Source organism: Candoia aspera, chromosome 2 (genome assembly GCF_035149785.1).
Source record: "Candoia aspera isolate rCanAsp1 chromosome 2, rCanAsp1.hap2, whole genome shotgun sequence".
NCBI classification, from domain to species: domain Eukaryota; kingdom Metazoa; phylum Chordata; class Lepidosauria; order Squamata; family Boidae; genus Candoia; species Candoia aspera.
In genome coordinates this window covers 153,173,536-153,195,739 of record NC_086154.1, presented here as the reverse complement: position 1 = coordinate 153,195,739, position 22,204 = coordinate 153,173,536, and the positions used below count along the sequence as shown (strand labels likewise).

The window sequence follows — 22,204 nt, the reverse complement described above, 5'->3', positions numbered from 1 at the left end:
CTGCTATAGACCTCCCTTTCCCACAACCCCACATGCTTGTCTGTAGGTGCTGCTTCCCTTTCTAAGGAAGCCTCCTCTGGAACAAAACAAGTTTTTTTCTGGAAATGAAAGTAGCAGCTTCAGAGAGGTGAAATTTTCAGGTCAGTGGTAGCAGAAGAGGCAACCACAAATACACACAGAAGAGAAAGAGGGTATGTATTAAGTCTTCTATTCTCCACAGTCCTGAAGCTACCAAGGAATTCCCAAAGCTGTTCCGTACATAATAAATAACATTCCTGCAGGCGAGGTTGCCCATCTCACCTCTCAATAGGGCACTGGTACTGCTTCCAAGCCTGCGACTCCAGTTCAGCAACTCTCCCGCATTATCCACAATCTCTTTTCTCCACTCGACCACGTATTCCTGAGGCTGAACCCACTGAGGATCTGTGCTGGGCTTCCACGTCACGTTGAGACCCAGACCTTCTAAGGCCACCACCTGCACCCCCTCAGGGCCTGGGAGCTCTAGGAAAAGGCAAGGCAGTTCATCATTATGTAGGACATTGCCCAGGGCTCTGGCTATCATCCAAACAGCCAGCCATAAATTAATCCCATTAATTGCATTCCCACAACACGCTTATCTCAGTCAGTAAGACGGCTAGAGTGTTGGGAGAATATCAAAGAATCTTGAATTGACTGGGGTTAGATTTAGCTCCAGGCAGACCCAATCTTGCATAGGGTTAAGCCAACTCCATCCAGTCAGCTGTACTGTCAGAATATTAAAACCTAGTCCTTTTTGGGTCATTCAAATTGCAGGCATGCATCTCCCATCTACGACTGCCCCCTGCTGTTGAGCCAATATGAAATGGTGATTGGGTTTAAATGGGCAAAAACCACACAAAACCAGGAAATGGAAGCCAAGCCCCTGCACCATGTGCTAGAGCTATGCAAGAAACACAGCCTACGCTGTGAGGGCAGGCAAAAGCAGAAGAGCACTGATGTGCACTCAACAAAGGAGAACCAAAGAGACTCTTCTGCCCTCTTGTTTATCTCCCTTGACTTCTCTCAGTCACCAGTTTGGGATAGAATTTGGGAAGCCAAGCCAAGCCAAGCCACCAATGGGAGAAATAAACAAGGACAGTAAGAAAGCTGGTGGCTCCTCCTCCACTATATGGGGAACTTGATCCTTCCCACTTTATTCTGCCTGCTTCTGCAGGTTTCCACTAAAGCGCCTATGGCAAGGCTACATACGTGAAAATGGTAATACATTGCTAAGCTTTCAGCAAAACCTCCTAAGAAGGCTTGGTGGGCCAATTCAAAGTGTGTGTGTGTGTATGCCATCAAGTCTGTCTTGACTAAAATGGACAAGTCCCTGCAGTTTTATTGACAACATTTTCAGAAGCGGTTTGTCTTGTCTCCTCCCTAGGGCTGAGAGAGAGGGACTGGCCCAAAATCACCCAGCTGGCTACAAGCCCAAGGAGGATTAGAATTCACTGTCTCCCAGTTTCCAGCCCGGGACTGTTAACTACTGCACCAAATTGGCTCTCAGTTCTTAGCCTAGACCTGATAAAAGACAGAGGGGAGAAAACAAGTCTTCTGCTTTTGGTCCTTTCATTACCAGAAAGGAGACTTGAACAATTTTGGATGGAACACCTCCACTTCCACTCATTCCTGCAGCTGTAGAGTGTAGGGGTTTTTCTCCCAGCCACCCCCTATTAATATAATTATGTAAAATCACACACACAGATAATCTTTAGCTTATTTCCCTCCACCATGCCCCAAATTCCCCATTTGCAGCTAATAAAAATCCAAGCCAGCCCCTTAGCCACCATAGCCCATGCTGCTTTTCCATAAGCAAGAGCAGTGTAGTCACCGCTATTGATGTTTAGCCCCTTCTCCAACAACCCCTGCCTCAGTCACAGATGGGTCAGTAGCAAGGATTTAAAAACCGCTTTCATTAAAACCTTTACATTTGCTGGTACTTCCACCTTGGGTCCCACAGTTCTACTCAACAGTTATCCAAATATGTGGATTGGCTTCATCCTGGTGATATCAGTGTTTGACCAAAAAAATAAGTGTTTTACCTCTTCTAAATCCTTATTTTCTGGGTAACAGGGAACATCTTTTCTTCCCTCCCTCACAGACCTTTTCATTTAGCTGCGTTTCTACACTGCCTTTTAGCTAAAGCTTTAGTTCTTCCCCATGAATTTGCACCCTTTAAATTCCCTAAGTCTTGGATCTCAGCTGATCTCAGAAAGCTAAACATGGTTGGACCTGGTTAGTACCTGGATAGGAGTCTATCAGTTAAAAAACCCCAAACCTCAGAAGAAGGCATGGCAAACTACTTATACAGTTGTCAAGAAAACGGCACAAACATTTCCACATCATCACCAGGCCTCAAGATTGACTTGAAGGAACTTCATGTGGACAGATCCTTCTTAAGCTGTTCAGTTTGTCTGGTATCAGGAACTTACCTGGCCTCTAAAAAACCCTACTTGGTTTCACAAAGTTTGAACCTTTGCTGACTTCATCAGTGTGGTTTTCTTGGCAGCAATACGAAAGTAATTTATGGGTAACATTTTAAGAATTCCCAGTTTCGCTACAGCCTCAGATTTCTTTGTGATTTCCCATCCAAGTATAACCAGGACTTCAGATGATGTCATTTAGCTGGGAATTTCACCTCTAAACTTAGAGAATCAAAGTGGTTGACTGCCTGATACAAAATATATGAGGATCTTTTCTTAAGGTGGAGGAAAGAAAGGGCAACAGGAATGAATAGCTTGTGAGTAAAAGGGGAGGAGGCCACCACACATTTTTCTTTAAGAATCAGATGACTCAGATGAGGAAGGCAGGATGCTGGGCAAGAGAGAACTGACTGTTTCACCCTCTGTGCATTGTGGAGGTGCACCTGTTTTCTCCAAGCTGAGATTGGCCCAGAGTGTCATCTTAATGGAGCTGCGTGCCGCTATTGAGGCGTATTGTGCAGTGATAGGGATCAAAGCCTCACAGCAATTGTAACTCATTCTGTGGAGTGTTTTGTTGCGGTCCTGGAAGATAATTTCATAATCAAGGATCTTTCCCTGGGCTGCTTCTGGATCCAGTGCCTGTAAAAAGGGAGGCAGAATTCCCACAATCAAGAAAAAGGTAGGTAGGTAGAAAGAACATAAACCAGGGCTGAAGTGGCCCAATTCATAATCAATCACGCCTTGCTTCTCCTGAACCAGACACCCCCACAGGTTCTGCTCACAACAGCCAAGCCATCCCAGTGAAAACTGCTTATTTTTAGTCAACAGAAGAGTCTATGCCTTTGACAAGAGGCATAACAGTGCAAAAATTAAAAGTTAAAAAATAACTGTCTGCACTCCTTTTGGCAAGAAAATGACATTCAGAAAATGTGCAGAAGCTGAATTTCCTCCCAGATTCTTCTAAAAGGTAGGAAGCTGGCAAGTGAAAGTTTTACCAAGAGGTGCTGAAAAGACCCTGAGGTGCTTCAACATTTTTCATGCCAAGGACCAAGCAAGCAAAAATATTGGCCTTTTCTGCACCCTCCACCCTCACCCCAGATCTGGCTGCTTGTATCTCTCTCAGCTGAGAAGCTGCTCTTGGGCCCCAGGGAAGTCCAGCTGCCCCAAAGAGGCTGAGGATGCAGACAAGCAGAAGTAACTGGTCAGACAGGAGCTATAAAAGAGACCTGATTTTTGCTAGTGCCACCCAGCAGCTGCTTTGGGAGAAGGAAATGATTGACAAATCTATGCACTTTAGGGCAATTCGCAGGTCAAGTCCAGAAAATGTTCTAGATAAACATTTTGACTAACTGCCTACTTAAATGAATTTCCTAGTCTTTTGTAACTTAATTTTACTGAAGGGAAAAAAAAACTGGATATGAGAGTCAGTGCATGCCCTTTGAGGTTTTTTTATTCACTGTCCAATGAAAGAAGACAAAGTTGATGACAGCTGCTCATTGGCATGTTGACCTTTGAGTTGCTCACAATGGAAAAAACATACTTCCAAAATAGGACCAAGTTGTCCAGTTTTATATTGCAGGGACTTTGAAAGCAGGCACAAGACTGAGAATCAAATAGGCTTTCAGCTCCAGATGGAATACAAGCCTTATAACATGGAATTTAACATGCATGTTCCAGGGCAAGATTGTGGTAGTAATTTCTTGCCTTTATATTTTACAAAATGTTTAAGGCCAGTCAGTATTATTAGTACTAACTTCTGGTTTGTACTTCTCAAATGAAATTTGGTATCCTAGGCATGCATATTTAGGGCTAAACTAGATCCAAGTTTCTGGGAAGTGTATTTTGATTACTATGACTCCTAAGTTTATTACTGCATCTTCGTTCTGTCAGTTTTGTTAGATTTAACCCTAAGCACATTTATCTTGCTCTTATTTGATAGCTGATGAGAGTTAATAGATGCTTCCCCAGCATCTGAAGTACCGATTGTCATCTATTAAAGTCTATTAAATTTCATCTATATTTCATCTATTAAAGGAGCTGGCACCTGGGTTTGGCAAAAGTTGGGAAGTATGGAAATCGCTGAACAGACTGCGCATGGGCATAACAAGATCCAGAGATACTCCGAACAAATGGGGCTATCCGGTGGCCTCTGCCCTTTGTGACTGTGGAGACACGCAGGCAACAACACATATGTGCACTTGTACTTTGTGCCCTGACCAATGCACCTTTGAGGGTCTCATGACAGCACAAGAGAACACAGTTAATGTTGCCAGTTTCTGGGCAGGATCTGTTTCTGGGCAGGATCTGTTTCTGGGCAGGATCTGTTTAACTTTTATATATTTTAACTTTTATATTTTACATTTTAAATTCTATGTTTTATAGTATGCCTTATTCTAACTGTGATGCTTCTGACAGGAACAAATAGATAAATCTATTAAAGTCTAAACGACTACTTTCAAATTTGCAGCAAAGATATATTCTACCTACATAGACCAAAGAAAGATTACAAAAGGATTAGGAAATGACAGGAATGTTCTTGTCCTGAAAACACAGAGCTCCCTTCATGCAAATATTAACTGGCATTTTTGAGCTCTTTAGTGGTTGAGAAAGTGGCCTTGGTGCCATTGGTTCCTTCTGCATCTCATTAGCCAATGCTAGAAAATTTATGGAGGGAAAAAAAAAAAAAGGAGAAGTGTGGTAGTGGTATGCTTGATCTGCATGTTTCATACAGATTGCAAAATCATTCTTCTTGGTAGAAATTGGTTTGTTGTTCTTAAAATAAAATAAATTAAGGAGATTAGGATGGCCCTGACCGTTGGCCTTTTGTAAGGTCTTGAAGACCCAGTTATGTGCCCAGGCCTGGGATCCCAAGTGTGTGAAAGGCCCCGTTTCCTGGTTATGTTGACATCTATGGATTGTAATATTTTTCTCCGCTGCTGTATGTTTTTAATTTTTAGTGCTGTGATTGTAATTTGGTTTTAGATTGATTTTATGATTGTTCGCTGCCCAGAGTCACTTGTTTGAGATGGGAGGCCATACAAATTGGATAAAATAAATAAATGTCTGGATAGCCACATTCTGCCCAAATTCTGATCTGGCCCTAAAGAAACTGACCTGCCCTGCAACCCAGGGAGAGGAATGCTATATGGTTAAGAAACAGGATCCAGCTCACCTTCCACAGCAGGCACCAGCTTCGATTTTGATGGTCAGAAATACACTCTTTTTGCCACACATCAACTTGACCCAAAGGAGCTAAAAGAATCAGAAAGGAGCCAGTGAATTAGTGAGAACAAACAGGGCAGCCAGACACCCGCAGATCTTCCCCCAAAGAATAAAGGTAAGAAACAACTGAAAAGGGAACAGTGTGCATAATACGTAAGGATACAAATGAAAAAATAATCCCAGTAAGGATAAGGACCCAGATCTTGCTGCTCTAAGGCAATGAATAGCAACCCAGTAGACCCAACAGAAAACTGGAAATCTAAAATGGACTCCTCCCAACCATTCAGTAAATGCTAACACTCTCAATAATCTTTTATAATAATAAAATTATACCTTTGAGTTGTACACCTAAGATTGCTATTTGTCTCAAAATGCATTGTGTGAATGCAACAGACAAGTCTTTGAAAAAGTACACATCAGCCAGATTTCTGCTGTGATGCCACTGCATTCACTTTAATTGCATGGATTTCTGCTTCATCCGCAATTGTGCCTACCAGCCTCACAGGTGCAGAAGGATTTGGGAGAACTCCATTCACTCCAAAAGTCTTCTTTGTTTTTTGGGATGCACTGTACCTGCACCTCATAGCAGGTGAATGGTTTCAGGTCATCTAATTCGTGGTTCTCTTGGTCTAGATGGCTCTCCTGCAGGTGGGAATGGAACATACTCATATTGTTGTGGTTATATTAACATCCCATCAATCCATTCTACAAGGTCACTCAAATGACCCAAGTCAAAACAAAAATTAAAAAAAAACACCTCCATCTAAATTTCCATCAGAATTGCAGCAAGTCTAATATGACATGGCAAGAACAGGAGAGCATGCTGGATGTAGATACCTATCATGTTTAGCACTGGGATATAAAGCAACATGTAACAGCTAGAGCAAGGATTTGGAGCTGGCCTTCTGGACACTGTCTTCAGTTGGTTAAGGTGGAAATTCTAGGCAAAGCCAGCTGTAGTTCAATGGGATAGATATTCATAGTCATAACTGATATGATGGGAAAGAAAAGCAATATATACACAAAATGGGACACAAATGCAAGACAGACTCACGTAGGTCCACTCATGGTCTGTGGACGTCTTGTATCGAATAGTGTAAGTAAGAGGTAGGTCATTTTGCAATTCAGACCAGTGAGGGGTCTTCCATGTCACTATGGCTTCAGAGCAATCCGGATCCACATCGTCCAGTTCAGGAGGAGAGGGCTTCACTGAAAGATGAGGGAAGAGATGATCAGAAAGCAGAAATCATGTGCCTTATCACTCAGCTTTACTCCTGACTCCCAGACCTAACGACAAAAATATTGACCTACACACACACTGCACTAAGCCAAAATATGGATGGTTTATTTTTGATCAGGCACAATGTGTGAAATAATGGACAATGGATTAGTGATCTATATAGGGCTGTCTTGGCATATTCAACAAACCTTGGTTAGAAAATCTTGGCTTAGCACAATGCATGAAAAAGGCTTGGTTTGGCTCTCATCATGTCAGTCAAGGAGCCAATGGTTTATTGAATAAGCCACAACTGACCAGGTTTTCACATAACTCTAAGTCACAAGCAAGCCAAGCATGTCATAGCTTTTCAAAATGTGTGAACTGAGTCAAGGTATCTTTAAGGTATCAGTTCTACTGCAAATCCAGATCCCTCTTATGTTGCTTGGACCCTAGTTTTGAGCTTACAATCATACAGAGGTCTGCTATCTGCCCCATGCAATTCCTCTTAGGAGGTAGAAAATTAAAAATGTTAGCTTATAGACCTATGGCTGCCATGAGGGGACTGGAGAGATTATGAGTGTCAGTGTCAGTACACACAAGGAGAGTGGCAAGCAAAAGGGGGGTGACACTAGGCCTGCACAAATTGGCAAGAAAGGCAAGGTACTTTTTTGGAGCAAAAGGTGATGGTTGTTTGCCCAGATCTATTCCTAAAGCATTCTGGCTCTCTGGCTTAGTTTATCTAACCTATGTCATCCAGGCTGAAGTTTAATTTCTTGGAGACAGCAGTCCCTGCTGCGCTGCGAACTTCCATCCAGACACTGTAGTCGTCTCCCTGTGTCAGGTTCCTTTGTTCAATAACCAGCCAGTTCTGTCCCGTCTGGGCTACCACTGAGCGTGCTTGGCCAAGATGTCTTCAGAAAAATAAGCAGACACAGACATCTAACAATAGTTCATATAAGTGGAAACTAAACATTTGCTATTTCCTATCCATCCAGCCATCCTGCCCAAGCAGGCAACTTTCAAGAGTTGCAAATAAAAGAAGAGGCACAGAAGCATTTTATTACAACAATGAAAACCAAGTATGTTCCCAGCAGAACTGTTTTTCTGGTCCCTTGCAAGCCCTTTTCCAATTAGCCCTTTTGACTTCCAACCTTCTCTGCCTTTTAACCTTTGCAAAACTGCAGATTGTGCCTGGTGGCAGCAATTACAGAATTGGCTCTACATGGAATTTTTAACTGCTAAGGCAGATGGAAGGAAGGAAAACCCTAAGCCAGGGTCTGAAATCTTAAAAACAAGTTTTTTTAAGCTTTCAAAATGCAATCATGATTTAGAAATGATTCCACTTTCTTTCTCGTGCACTAAACATCTATAAAAAGTTCAAATTCTATATTCAAAGTTCTTACATTCTCCACTCCTCACACTTGCTGTTTATGATGGTAGACCCTACACTCATTTTGGAAAAACTGTGACAGAGCTTCCAATCCACCCAGATCAACTGACGTAGAGAACTCTCCACTATTTTCCTTAAAATAGTCCACACCTCTCCAATATTGGTCCATCTGGCCAAAACCTTCATTCATGAAGCTGTAAAATCCTAACAGGTTACCCCTTTTATCTCTGCACTTCCTAAATGAAGTCATTTAGCCAACAGGTTACACTAGCCAACACAGAAGGTCCTAGTTGAAAAAGACAATGACTTATTTATTAATTTGGATGTTTGTATTATAAGTCAGTATAAGGGCTCACTAACAGCAGCATTTTGCCCAATTTTATACTCTGGTAGTGAAGGACATAGGTGGCGTTAGCATTTTGAGATTCCCAGGTCAACCAGCTGCAGTTCACAATGTTGCTGAGAAATGGTTGGAAACACTGCAGGCCCATAGTGGCATCTGGATCACCTGCAAACAGAGTAGAATCACCAATCAGCATTCCAAATTACAGCAGTTGAAGACACATTTCATGGGAAGGGATTATAGCTGCCTAGAAGTTATGAACTTTTAGATGATTTTTTTTCACGATAACAATTTTGCAAGATATGCCCAGATTGTCAGCCCCAAATTACAAAAGCAGACAGCCAAACCCAAGAGATGGTGATTGCTCAGAGTTGAATTTGTTCTGTCTGGGCAGTACAAAGCACAGAAAGGTTATTTCTTGCTAGATCATTAGACTACATGCCAATAACCTGCAGCCCACATGAAACCTCAGACGCCTGCCAGATGGTCTTCTGTAGGTATCTCACCTGACTGAATTTCCAACCCTGCCCCTCTCATTATCCCACCTTTTGTGTGTCTGTATGTGTGTCTTCGTCAGTTTTTTGACTCCTGGTGACTGCCTGGACAAGTCCCTGCAGTTTTCTTGGTAAGGTTATCGGAAGTGGTTTGCCATTGCCTTCTTCCCAGGGCTGAGAAAGAGTGACTGGCCCAAGGTCACCCAGCTGGCTTTGCACCTAAGGCAGGACTAGAACTCACGGTCTCCCAGTTTCTAGCCTGATGCCTTAACCACTGCACCAAACTGGCTCTATGGTTCCCACTGCAGGAACACAATTTGAAGGAACAGAAGGGAAATCAGAACTGTGTGTAGTTTTATTCACTTACATGGCCTGTTTCCCGTGCAACTGACTGGCAATGGAAAGGGAGGTATAAAAGCAGTCTTTGGGGAATTCAAACTGCATGCCAAAATCAGAAGACAGATATTAGTCTGAACAAATGAATATCCAACAGAGGAATATGGGAACATGCTGCCTAGCACCATGGGAAAACCTTGATTCAAGTTAACTGAGAGGAGCATATTGCATAGTGTGAATATGGTTACTGTCTGGGATATCAAAACCAAATAATTTTCAGGATCCTCCTAACCAACCGTTCTCTAACTCTGATCTCAGGTGTTGGGACTGCAACTCCAAACTTCCCAGAGAGCATGTTGCAATCCTAACATAGCTAGAAAGTAGGCTAGCAAAAGTTGTTGTAACCTAATTATGGCATGACTTGGGAGAAGAGGTCCCAGAAGAGCATGCAAAGGCAGGAAACAGAGTGGAGTTCAGCCTGGATATCCTAACCTGCTACCACTTCAACAGCTGCCCTAGAACTCATTGTACCAACCAGATGCTAGGTAGTCCACCTTAGCAGCTGAAGGCCAGTGGAAGGATGTCTCCAGGAATCTCCCTAGAGACTTCCAACAGCAGCAAATAAAATAATTCAGCACCATTTATAATCAGAGCCATAAGAAAAAAGAATCCAGCATGCCCAGAATGAAAAACTTGAGGGGATCAATTACCATCCCTCTTCTTTGAGAATACTTAGTGGCTGAGCAGAGCTGCGGTTAGAACAAGCTTGCACTTTTGGGCTGCCCCAAGAAAGAGAAATTATGCCACAGAGCTGAGAAAGCTGAAGTCTTGATTGAATTAAGGCCTGCTCTCACCCGATAGGTTTCTAGTGCTGTAGCAAGAGTGGACAGACCTGTGCTACATACATCTACAGAGGGAAACAAAGATAATGAACCTCCATGGATTGAATGTTCTAAATACAACTGAATTGTATTTGAATCTGATGGGATCTTGCAATGAGCAACAGTAACTAAATGGCTAAACATTGCTGGGAGTCCCTGTTATCTTTTATCTGTTTTGTTATGTAGAAACATTAATTTTAAACTTATTAAATGTTTATATGTGTTATTTCTTTGTCATCCAAGTACTAGGATTATGATTATGGCCATTCAAAATGGATGCAGCAAGAGTTACACTGTCAAGAAAAAGAATTGCAAATGGGGTTGACTGTGGTTACAAATAGCAGAAAACACTCTTCTTCAAAATGATGACATATGCAAAATTATAAACTACCATCATGTTAGGGAAAGGGAAGATACTAAGGCATAAATGTCCAAGGCTACAGGCCACATGTAATATCAGGAGGGGAATTGCTGCAGTGCATCACACAGAAGGATGGGACCAGAATTAACGTTCCCTCCTTTTTAAGAACAGCATTAAGCCTATTTAGTGTTTGCACTACACTAAATGTAATGTAAATGTGTTCTCCACCTTAAAATATTATGAAACTCTACCAATTTTTAGTAGTCAGGAGGAGGGGCCCTCTGGAGGCCAAGATTGCCCATTATTGTTCAATCCCTTTCAGGGTATTATTGAGAATAATATTATGTTTATTTAAGGAACATTGAAAACAAATTCAGAGCAAACTGAGGTCTGGGATGAATAGAGTTAGAACATACAGTTTGCTAATCCCTGCCTTCTCTACCTCTTTCCAATTATCAATGGACCAATCTTCTTTTCCCATACTTTCAACTCTCCCCTAAGATTTAATTCTTTATTCTCCAGGTTATCTTTGCCACCCGTTCCAAACATAAACCCTAAATACAGTTTTGCTATCATTCAATGAGAAAGAAAGATCAGGGTTAATGGGTTGAAAATGTGTCACCTGCTTCATTTCTTCTACTCTGGAGGCCTGTTTCAGGCTCTTGACAGATTTCCTGTGTGGGTTTTAAAGAGCGGGAGGCCACAGTGGTGACTGCAGCAGCCGCCACCAATATAGGTCTTCACACATTTGACAGTCCTGCTCCTTCTTGTTGTCTGGAAGTTACACAAGCATGTCTGACCTGCCTGCCTCTCCTTAGCAAATAGAGGTCTGAAGATATACATCCACAGATCCATCAAGGTCCCTAGTCACAAGTGACTGAATGCATATTCTAGCTGAGTTCACATATCTCACTATGCCAGGAGTGGCTTCTTTATTTGCAGAGTATGTGCTATGCAAGCCTAGCTGTAACTCATTTATTAGAGCATAGTTACTGTGCTGTGGGAAATTCTAGTACACAGGGCAAGTTCAAGATATATTGCTCTTGGGGGAATAGACAGGATGGTATGTTCTCTCCCCTTCTACATATAAATAATGATTGGAGAAGCAACTGAATCTTGCTTCAATACATGTATCAGGAAAAATCCTCCTCTGCACTTGAGGACAACAGAATATCTGAAGGTTCAATGTACATGCTATCTTTATTACTGCCCTTTCCTACCCAGCATAGCTGCTTAATATTTCACTAATGATAGGAAAAGAATGTATATGCACTGATCCTATCATTTGCACTAACGAAGTAGCATTAACATAATCAAGCAACTTCTTCTAAACCTGGATGACCAAGGCAGTATTGTTACCTGTGATTCAGCTTTAGATTGAATGAATACAAGTAACCAATGGAATCTAGAAATACCTCTTAAGCCTTTTACTCAAAGATGAGACTGTTATTATGGAAACATCATCTGGATTTAGGAAGGCCTTCTTCATGACTGATCTAACAAGTAATCATTAAAAGTGGTTGGAGCCACCTCATTGACTATATACATATTTCTACAGAAAGCCATTTTCTGCTTTTGATTTAGTGTTGTACAAACTCTACTTTTGTTTGTAAATCATAGTTTATGGATTGGTACATTGTGTAAACCCAGTCAATTATAATTTATTTAGAACGTTATGATTTAGCATTTCAACCCAATATTCAATTCTATTAAGCTTGAAACACTTTCAGTTAAATGAAAATGTTACAAGCCAAGATAAAGACCAACAGTTAATATGCAGTTTTTAGAAAGACATAGGAAGTGCTCATAGTCTAGACTTGATCATGCCAAATACTCTTTTTCTTCCTGGCAGTCCCAACCACCCAACCATTCTTAGTCACCTTCCTTCCAATAGAAGGCACAACCCTTTCTCTTTTTAGGTCACTTTAACCCTATTTGGTATCTTCCAGATGTTTTGAGTTACAACCTTAGTTAGCCTCTGACAGCATGGCTAGGATGGATGGAGGCCCTTGTTGGATGTGTTTTGCTTGTTTTTGTATCAAGCAACCCAATCCCAGCTTGTCTTGTTTTGAATCACTTTTTTATTCTTTATTATATTGTGAGCTGCCCAGGCCTGTTTGGAGTCAGATGGCACCTACGTTGAATGAAATAACAAATAAATTTAGACTAAAACATCTAGAATGAATAAGTGGTAAGTCCAAAAGACTCTTTATTTTGTTCTGACCCCACTTTTTTCCCATTAATTCCTTCAGTCTAATGCCTCTACTACTACCTACTCTGTTCTGTTTATTTTGGATACCAAGAATCATAAACTGTCTTGCCAAGAGAGACAGCTTACCTCTCCTGTCCTTAAAACCAGGACTTCCCCCACAGCCTTTTTTTACTTTCCTCCATTAGTTCTCCAGTCAGATTCCTCTATCCCAGGGCCTGCTTAGTCCTCCTCTTTCATCCTGTTTGTCTCCAGAATTCCTGTTCATGAACTTCCCTTAATGCTTCTTTCCAAATAATCCTTGTCCAGCCTCATATAATTTGCTTCCTTTATAACAAAAGATAGTTGTATATCTAGATGAGTCTATGATACTACCACAGTTCAATCAGTTGGTTTCAAAGCCTTCACTGCCACATGCACAACCCAATATTTATGACTCCATGACCCCTTATCGAGCAAGCAGAAGCACACTGGGCCAGCAGGGACATGATTCTACCTATTTACTGTTTTCTAGCAGGAACTTCTTATACTGAAAGCAGAGTTCAGGCTTGGTCTTTTATCCAAGGTGATGACAATTTATTTATTTATTTATTGGGTTTATATCCCACCTTTCATTTAGGAGTCAAGGTGGCATACAAAGTGCTCCCTTCTCCTATTTTTTTCCCACAATGACCCTGTGAGGCAGGGTGGGCTGAGAGAGAGTGACTTTGCCATACTGTTGACATTTTTGTCCAAAAGATATCAACTCAAAGACACTGAGGAAATTTATTGCCTTCACTCACCAATGCAGCTGCTTAGCCAGTGGTGCCATCTCATGGGACTGTAAGGTGTCCGCATATGCAATAATTTTGAGATGTTGAATATGTGTGGAAAAGGCTCTACTAACTCTATGTACCACAGCAAATTACATGCTGCCCTGTTATGAGTTAGTAGCTTTTCCCCCAGCTTTGAAGCTGCAGAGATGCATTCAAACATCAGCACTCAACATATTTCTGAGGAAAGGGCAGTGGAAAAGAGAGTTGGGAGCCAGTGTGGCACCTAAGCCAGCATGCTCATCTTCTAGCATAATGTGTAAGAGCTAGTGACTTCCACATTTTGAGTTTGGCCAACAAAGTCAGTCAAAAAATAGATTCCGATAGGAAAGATTCAGTCAAGTACTGCAACTAAGAGGATAGCACTACAGAAAATTACTCCCAATGTTGCTGCAGATATGTATAAATGCAAGATTACAGCCACACTTGCACAACATATCCAACTACAAACCCAGGGAATGCATGCATACCACCATTTTAACCCCCACACCGTTTTTTATGGAAGTTTTAGGCATCTCTAACCATTGGAGCCCTAAATGGCTGCCATCTTGAATCCCTTTAAACTGGATCCACAACTTACAACGAATCTGAGGAACGGTACCTGAGTTACAGAGATCCAAGATGGCAGCTATTTGGGATATGGCTTAAACCCTCATTTAAAGAGTTCCACACAGCAGTTAAAAATGGTTCAGCACACATGTTCATTAACTGGGGTTAACAGCCAAGCATATTGGCTGTCCTCAGGAGCTCAGCTGAGGTGTTTTGGAAACAGACCTATTGAAGGGAAGTGATAATATTTCTCCTTTACCTTTTTTCAGCCCAGAGACCTTAAAGGCTAGAAGCAGCAGAAGCAGCACCCCTGCAACACCCCATCTGCTTTTCATGGTGCTGACTCATTTAGTGACATGGAGGAGCACCTTGGAGAAATGCTCAGCCTCTGTAGCATTAAAAGAAAATTATTCCACCATAAGTAGTTAAAGTAACAGAGCAGAAAACAAAACATTTCCAAATTCGAAGAACAGAGTGAGGGTTGGGAAACCGTTGTGCCACTCATTGTTGGCAATACGCTACAAGGACTGAATAACCATATTGCTCAAAATATAAGCCATAGCAATGGATGAAGGGTGGAAATCTCATTTAGCCAATATAATAAATAAGAATGGTTACCTAGGAATTCACACATTCTGCCTGACTTTTATAATCAACCATCAGTGGGCTCACCCAGTGTATTGTTATTTATTTATGGTATGGCAGCACATCATAGATATTACAAATATATTTTAAAAAACGGGAATATAAAAAGGTATATAAAAACAAACTTTAAGATTACAAATATAGTCTTTTGCAGCATCAGTTGCCATCAGGAAATCAGCAAAGTTCCCATCGTAGGCTCTAGTCTTACATTCTTGTATTATGTGTTTAACAGTTTGCCTGTCAGCCCCGCAGTCACACCTTGGAGATGGTATCTTACCCCATTTATACAGGGAATCTGCACACCTGCCATGATTAGTGCGCACTCTATTGATAGCTGACCATATTCTGCGTGGCTGATCAAAAGCAGGAGCTTCACTGTAATAAAGGGTAGGCTTTGACAGTGCTGGGGGCAGGCTTTTTGCCAAGGTTGCCTCCAGGAATCAAGGAGATGAAAATTTTTTATAGCCAATTCCCTTGCAGTAGCCACAGGTGGATGCCTAGATCGCAATCTGTTTATTCCTAATTCTGCTATATCACCATGTATGGGGAGCTTGGGGTTATCAACTGTCCTTTCATATTCTCAGAGAAGAGCATTCTTCCGCCAGAGGTCTGGAAGAGGAACATGGCTCAAGATGGGCAGCCATTGGGTAGGAGCCAGTGTACTGTAGTTTGAATAAATAAACTACAATAGACTAAGTTCATACATAGGTTGGTTTACAAATCCTAACAGCATAGTTTGTGAACCCAACTAAGTCAAATCCAAGCAAACCATGTAAAGTATGAACACAGCAAGATTATTCAGCAAAATATGGTTAAGGCAGCTGTGGGTTAGCACAATACAGTTACACATGAAGCAGATACATGGAGTTTCCCCAGGCCTTTTCTCTGGCAGTGGTTATGTTCACACACCATATTATCCTGTTACACCTGATTCACATAATATGATGCTAAGCTGTAGTTTTTTTCACTGTATTACGTGAGCCCAGCCATTTTTAAACTCTGGTTTATAATTTAGCACGTTATGTGAAACCCTTCGTAGAGTTTTTGCAATGGTACAAGTATGCACAGAAAATATTTTATTTATTTAATCAATTTAGAAGCCACCCAACTTCTAATGACTCAGGGCAACTTACAATGAAAAATAACAATACCATAAAAATAAAGAAGACCATAAAAATAAAGAACAATACCATAAAAGAAAAGAGTTTATATGTAGCCCAAAAACATATAAGCAAAGAAATAAAACCCCCATTCAAAAGGGCTCAACCATCAACCTGCCCCATAGCCTGGGAGAATAGCCAGCTCTTCAATGGCTTCCTGAGCGGTGTCATAGGGTGGGAGCATAATCTGGATCCAAATTTGGAGAAACTGGTTGATAGGATGTACTCATATGTATGAAGTGCCTAAGGTCACATGGTGCTACACACTAACTTACAAGTCTAATGAAAAAGGAAAGGAAAAAGACTTCCAGGAATCTGTTTCCCTGATGGGATACGGACCTTTCCAAGCCAGGTCAAACCAGACTGACGGTGGATCTCTCCTAGCAGACAGGCCAGGCAGACTGTTGGCAGATGTGATAATTGCAGATTATCTTCCCTATTGCCTGTAGATTCGAAACAGTGCCTGTGGACATCCTGAGGTAGCTGCCACATCCCTAATTTCCTCTGGCTCCAATGTTTCGGGCTGATTGCTATGAACGCCTTCCAGCTAGAAAAATCAACCTCCAGACTGGAGATCGAACACCTCGTACGAAACAGAGAGGGGGTCTCACAACGTACTCCTCCTTGTCACCACCCCATTTCGTGTGTGCCAATGCTGGAAATTCAGAGGTTTCTGGGACCAGACAGCCGCTTGTTTAATTTGCCCTCTCGCTCCCACTTGCACGAAATAACTCCAAACATCCCCTTTCCACTTTATCTAAGCCACCAATCGGAAGCTAATTTTAATCGGAGAATTATTCGCACAAGGGAAGTTCCCAATGGCTTGGGAAGATCCAAGAGGAAAAAAAAACAAAAACAGGGCGATCGTTCCTCCTCAGAGCACGCAGAAAATCCCAAGCAATTTCTTCCCGAAGAGAGAAGGAGCCGTTTCCCCTTAGCTCGCTTACCACCATCAGCCGCCCGCGCTCCCCATCGCGAACGTTCTCAGCTCCGCCGACCGGGGACCCGAAAGAAGAATTCGCCACTGGCCTTAACTCTTCCCGGGCGGCGCCGCCCCAGGCGCGGGAAGCCAATCACGCCGCTCCATCGCCCTCCGCGCCGCGCTTGCTCCGCCCCCGGCCCAGCCGAGGGAACCGGGGTGGCGGGGGAAGCGGGGCAACCGCCGCTTCGGAAAGAGGAGCCTGCTTCTCGCAAACTTTCCATTTCCTCTTTTGATGCAGGTCTGTTTACCACCGAGGGCCGGGAGGGAAGAGAAAGCCGCCTGTCTCCTCCGCGCCCGCCGCGCTCTCAAAAGACCGAAAGGAGGAACTCGGACGGCTTTCACAGAGCAGCACAGGCGTCGGGATTACTCACGCCCTTGGGCTTCGGGCTCGGGCTGCCGGGGGCCGCAGGACAGGTCTTCGGAGCAGCTGCAGGCGGTGCATCGCGAGGGCAGGCCGACTTCATATGGTCCCAGTAAGAGTGCAAAGGGCGGTAAGGAGCCCTGTTGCTTTTCCCATTAAGCACGTATAACCGGCTAACCGCTAGAGAAAAAAAAAGTAAGGACCGACGCTCGTCGGGACTCTTCCGAGCCTTCTTTGTCACGTGCCGCTCAAAGTTATGTTCCGGTGGCTGGATGCAGATTCCTTCGACCCCCGCTTCCCTTTATAAGAGGTGCAACGGTAATTTGGAGGGATGACATACTGATGTGCTGTAACAAATAAACTACCTGTCCCGTGTTTGCCGGGTTTAGAGTTCTGGTCTTGATGTCCCAGTAGGGGAGGAGGACAGAATTATGGCCATTAGGTGCAGTTAGACCAGTTCCTCCAGATATTTGGATGCATCAATCAGGATTTTGCAGAGGAGTGTGTTTGCTGCATCTATGCATGAGCTACTGCACTGGCTTATTTTTCTCCGTTGGGGTTAGGGTTGCAAGAATGAACTGGGTTTCCCATTTTTGACTGAGAAAAAAAAATTGCTATTGGAAGGGTAGCTTCCACTTAGTTTGGATTTTTATAACATGCTAAACTAAAAAGCTGATTTATAAACACATGTCATTCCCCACTCTAATCACACACAGTTCATTATGTGTTAGGCTTGTTAGCTCCCTACCCTTTTTTTCACAAGGTTTGGAACACATGAATTGGTCTGATAGGTTTTTTCTTTAATGGCTCTTTGACTTTGTGACCATCATTACATCTTATAGTGAATGCTGTAATTAGCCAATATTGTCCTTGCACTTAATATGTATGCCAGGAAACCAGTGCCAGTCACTGCTTGGTTAGCATGAGTCTGCCCAGCTTAGAGGCAATATCAAACACCCTGGCTGCTCTCAAAAAACTTTGTGTACAGGTAGTCCTCAATTTATGGCCACAATTGGAATTGGAACTTCTGTCACTAAGCAAGGCAATCATTAAGTGAGTCACACCCAATTTTTATGACCTTTTTGCTGCGGTCATTAAATGAATCGCCACAGTCATTAAGTGAATCACGTGGTTAAGCAAATTTGGCTTCCCTCATTGACTTTGCTTGTCGGAAGCCAGCTGGGAAGGTCACAAATGGCAATTATGTGACCCCAGGACACAGCAACTGTTGTAAATAAATGCCGTTTGCCAAGTGCCTGAATTTTGAACACATGACTGCAGGGACGTTGAAACGGCCATAAGCGTGAGGACCAGTTGTAAGTCACTTTTTTCAGTGCTATTGTAACTTTGAACAGTTGCTAAATGAATGGTTGTAAGTCGAGGACTACCTGTATTTAAATTATTAATTCTGGGAGAAAACCTCTAGGGAATCCCTGGGCTGTGAGCTGGACTGGGAAGCTGAAAAAACATCCCAGAAGAAGGCAACCCAAGCAAAACAGACTGTACTTTCATTTGGAAGCCCACTGATCCTGCCATTTTATACCATCTGTGACTCCCTTTGGGTTGGAGGGTGCTCCCCTGTGAAGAGGAAGCTTACAGTCTGAAGCTGCTCCTAGACACACAGTTCCTGCTAAAACACCATGGGTGGAGACTGTGGCCAGAAGATCTTTTGCCAAGGTCCAGCTGGCCCACCAATTGCAGCCTTACTTAGGATGGGATGCTGAAGATGGTCATTCACAGCGATGTCATCTCCCAAATGGAGTCCTTGTTTAATGACCACAATTGGGGCCCACAACTTGGTCATTAAGCAAAGTGGTTGCTAAGTGAAACTGCAACTGTGCTTATGATCTTACTTCAGCTTTCCTTTCCTTTACAGACCTGTGAAGGTTGTAAATGCGAGGATTGGTCGCAAAGCTACTTTTTCATCATCATCGTAACTGCAAACGGTCACTAAACAAGAACTACCTGTATGGCTCAGGGCCTGGGTATCTTTGAGATCACATACCTCATACAGATTCTGCCTGCCCATTCTAAGGATGTACAGAATGTCTGCTGAAGGTCCTTAGCTATTAAGAGGTGCAACAGGTGGGAGCCCAAAAGTAGGCATTCTCTGTAGGGGATTCCCTCTTCTGGAACAGCTTGTTACCCAAGGCAGAGATAGTTCCCACTCTTCTACCCTTCTGAAATCTCATAAATCCCATAAATCCTTAGCTGTTCCACAAGGCCTTTGGGACTTGACTTAGCTTTTCTGGGAATCAGCTAAGAATGACTGATCCAAACTTGGATCACCCAGCTATCCTACTTAGCAGGAATCAACTTTTGAAGCCAAGGAATTCAGACAACACTTTAGGTAAGCACCATGCTACGTAGGGATGAGAAGTATGATGGCTGCAATCTGCATGGGAAAAGTCAACTCTGAAGTAAGTGGAAAGGCTTGGTAAGCCCATGGCTAGGAGGCTTTTGTTTTGGAAGGGGATTGTGAAATTTAAATATCAAAGTTACGGGGAAAGTGGAGAAGAGAGTACGATGTACAGAATGTGGGGTCTTGCAGATAGGATATAAATTTAATGAATTAAATTTAATATCAGATTGGCACAAGAGTGCCTGCATGCATACGTGTTAAATGTTACACATGTATAATACACAATTAAGTGTTGATGAAAAGGTGAAGGGTCCCCTGTGCAAGCACCGAGTCAAGTCTGACCCTTTGCGGGGCCACCACTTTTGTGACATTTTCTTGGCAGACTATAGCGGGGTGGTTTGCCATTGCCTTCCCCAGTCGTTAAATGTTATACATGTATAAAACATGACTGCCAAGAAAAGTGGAGCCTGGGGTGGGAAGGATCAGGAATGGAAAAGTGTTGGGGACAGGAAGAAGGTACTTAGGCCTTTAGCTACCCAGCCATGTTTCACATTTGCCACTGCTGAAAATCAATCATGAGCAGCTTTTTTCACCTGCAGATTTGCAGACTTATGCTGATCTGGATTTCCACAGGCGGAAAAATGTTTTGGATGGAGGGAAGTGTGAAGCTTTCTCTGGCAATTGACCATTTCATTCCCAGACTGTGCATCCTTTTGAGGTGTTGGACCACCACTCTCATAATTCTGACTAAGGATAGCATGAGTTGTAGTCTAACGTATGTAGGTCAATGGGACAGCTGGCATACAGCAATCAATAGACCCCAAGAGTCAATCTTCCTTTCTTTAGCCCAGTTGCAGAAGAAAATATGATGTTAGTGTGATTTACATACATTTTCTCAAAGGTTTGGTCTTACGGCAGATCATTCCAGGTAAAATTGCACCAAGCCAATCTGAGAAACCTTCAGCAAAGGATCGTTACCTTGTCGTGGTGCTGGAGCTTGAGCACCTCAGTGATGCCATGAGCTAAACCGTGAAGGGCCACCCAAGATGGGAAGGTCATGACAGAGAGGTCAGGCTAAATGCGATCCCTGGGGAAGGTAATGGCAACCCACCCCAGTATTCTTGCTGTGAAAACTCAATGGATCAGTACAACCAGAGATATGTCGGTATACCATCAGAAGATGAGACCCCCAGGTCGGAAGATGGTCAAAATGCTACTGGGGAGGAACAGAGGATGAGCTCAACTAGCCCCAGACATGATGACGCAGCTAGCTCAAAGCCGAAAGGACGGCTAGCGGCCAACGGTGCTGGTGGTGAATGGCGAATCCGATGTTCTAAGGATCAACACACCATTGGAACCTGGAATGTAAGATCTATGAGCCAGGGCAAATTGGATGTGGTTATTGGTGAGATGTCAAGATTAAAGATAGACATTTTGGGCGTCAGTGAACTGAACTGGACTGGAATGGGCCACTTCACATCAAATGACCACCAGATCTACTACTGTGGACAAGAGGACCACAGAAGAAATGGAGTAGCCTTCATAATTAATAGTAAAGTGGCTAAAGCAGTGCTTGGATACAACCCAAAAAACGACAGAATGATCTCAATTCGAATTCAGGGCAAGCCATCTAACATCACAGTGATCCAAATATACGCCCCAACCACAAAAATGCTGAAGAAGCTGAAGTAGAGCAGTTCTATGAGGATCTGCAGCACCTACTGGACAACACGCCTAAAAGAGATGTTATTTTCATCACAGGAGACTGGAATGCTAAGGTGGGCAGTCAAATGACACCTGGAATTACAGGTAAGTATGGCCTGGGAGACCAAAACGAAGCAGGACATAGGCTGATAGAATTTTGCCAAGACAATTCACTCTGCATCACAAACGCTCTCTTCCAACAACCTAAGAGACGGCTTTATACATGGACTTTACCAGATGGACAACACCGAAATCAGATTGACTACATCCTTTGCAGCCAAAGGTGGTGGACATCTGTACAGTCGGTAAAAACAAGACCTGGAGCTGACTGTAGTTCAGATCACGAACTTCTTGCACAATTTAGGATCAGACTAAGGGAAGACCCACAGATCAGCTAGATATGAGCTCACTAATATTCCTAAGGAATATGCAGTGAAGGTGAAGAATAGATTTAAGGGACTGGACTTAGTAGATAGGGTCCCGGAAGAACTCTGGACAGAAGTTGGCAGCATTGTTCAGGAGGTGGCAACAAAATACATCCCAAAGAAAGAGAAAACCAAGAAGGCAAAATGGCTGTCTGCTGAGACACTAGAAGTAGCCCAAGAAAGAAGGAAAGCAAAAGGCAACAGTGATAGGGGGAGATATGCCCAATTAAATGCAAAATTCCAGAGGTTAGCCAGAAGAGATAAGGAATTATTTTTAAACAAGCAATGCGCAGAAGTGGAAGAAGACA

At 42.8% G+C, this 22,204-nt stretch overlaps 2 protein-coding genes across 3 annotated transcripts in view; one reads left to right on the top strand and one right to left on the bottom strand.

Moving 5' to 3' along the window:
• Window positions 1–17,041, bottom strand: part of IL27RA (interleukin 27 receptor subunit alpha) — a 30,766-nt gene extending 13,725 nt beyond the window's left edge. Inside the window, exons 1-9 of one of the 2 annotated variants that reach the window (XM_063294345.1) lie at window positions 17,010–17,041; window positions 14,517–14,645; window positions 8,633–8,780; window positions 7,627–7,793; window positions 6,718–6,872; window positions 6,158–6,305; window positions 5,614–5,693; window positions 2,885–3,080; window positions 301–501 (exon numbers count right to left, since the gene is read on the bottom strand). In XM_063294345.1, the coding sequence (XP_063150415.1) occupies window positions 301–501; window positions 2,885–3,080; window positions 5,614–5,693; window positions 6,158–6,305; window positions 6,718–6,872; window positions 7,627–7,793; window positions 8,633–8,780; window positions 14,517–14,592 (1,171 nt within the window). In that variant the 5' untranslated portion in view covers window positions 14,593–14,645; window positions 17,010–17,041. Of the gene's footprint in view, window positions 1–300; window positions 502–2,884; window positions 3,081–5,613; window positions 5,694–6,157; window positions 6,306–6,717; window positions 6,873–7,626; window positions 7,794–8,632; window positions 8,781–9,160; window positions 9,245–14,516; window positions 14,646–17,009 lie in introns of those variants that run through there. The other variant, XM_063294347.1, reaches the window with a different exon arrangement.
• Window positions 1–22,204, top strand: part of KHSRP (KH-type splicing regulatory protein) — a 292,174-nt gene that overhangs the window by 207,953 nt on the left and 62,017 nt on the right. The gene's annotated exons all lie outside the window — the stretch shown is intronic.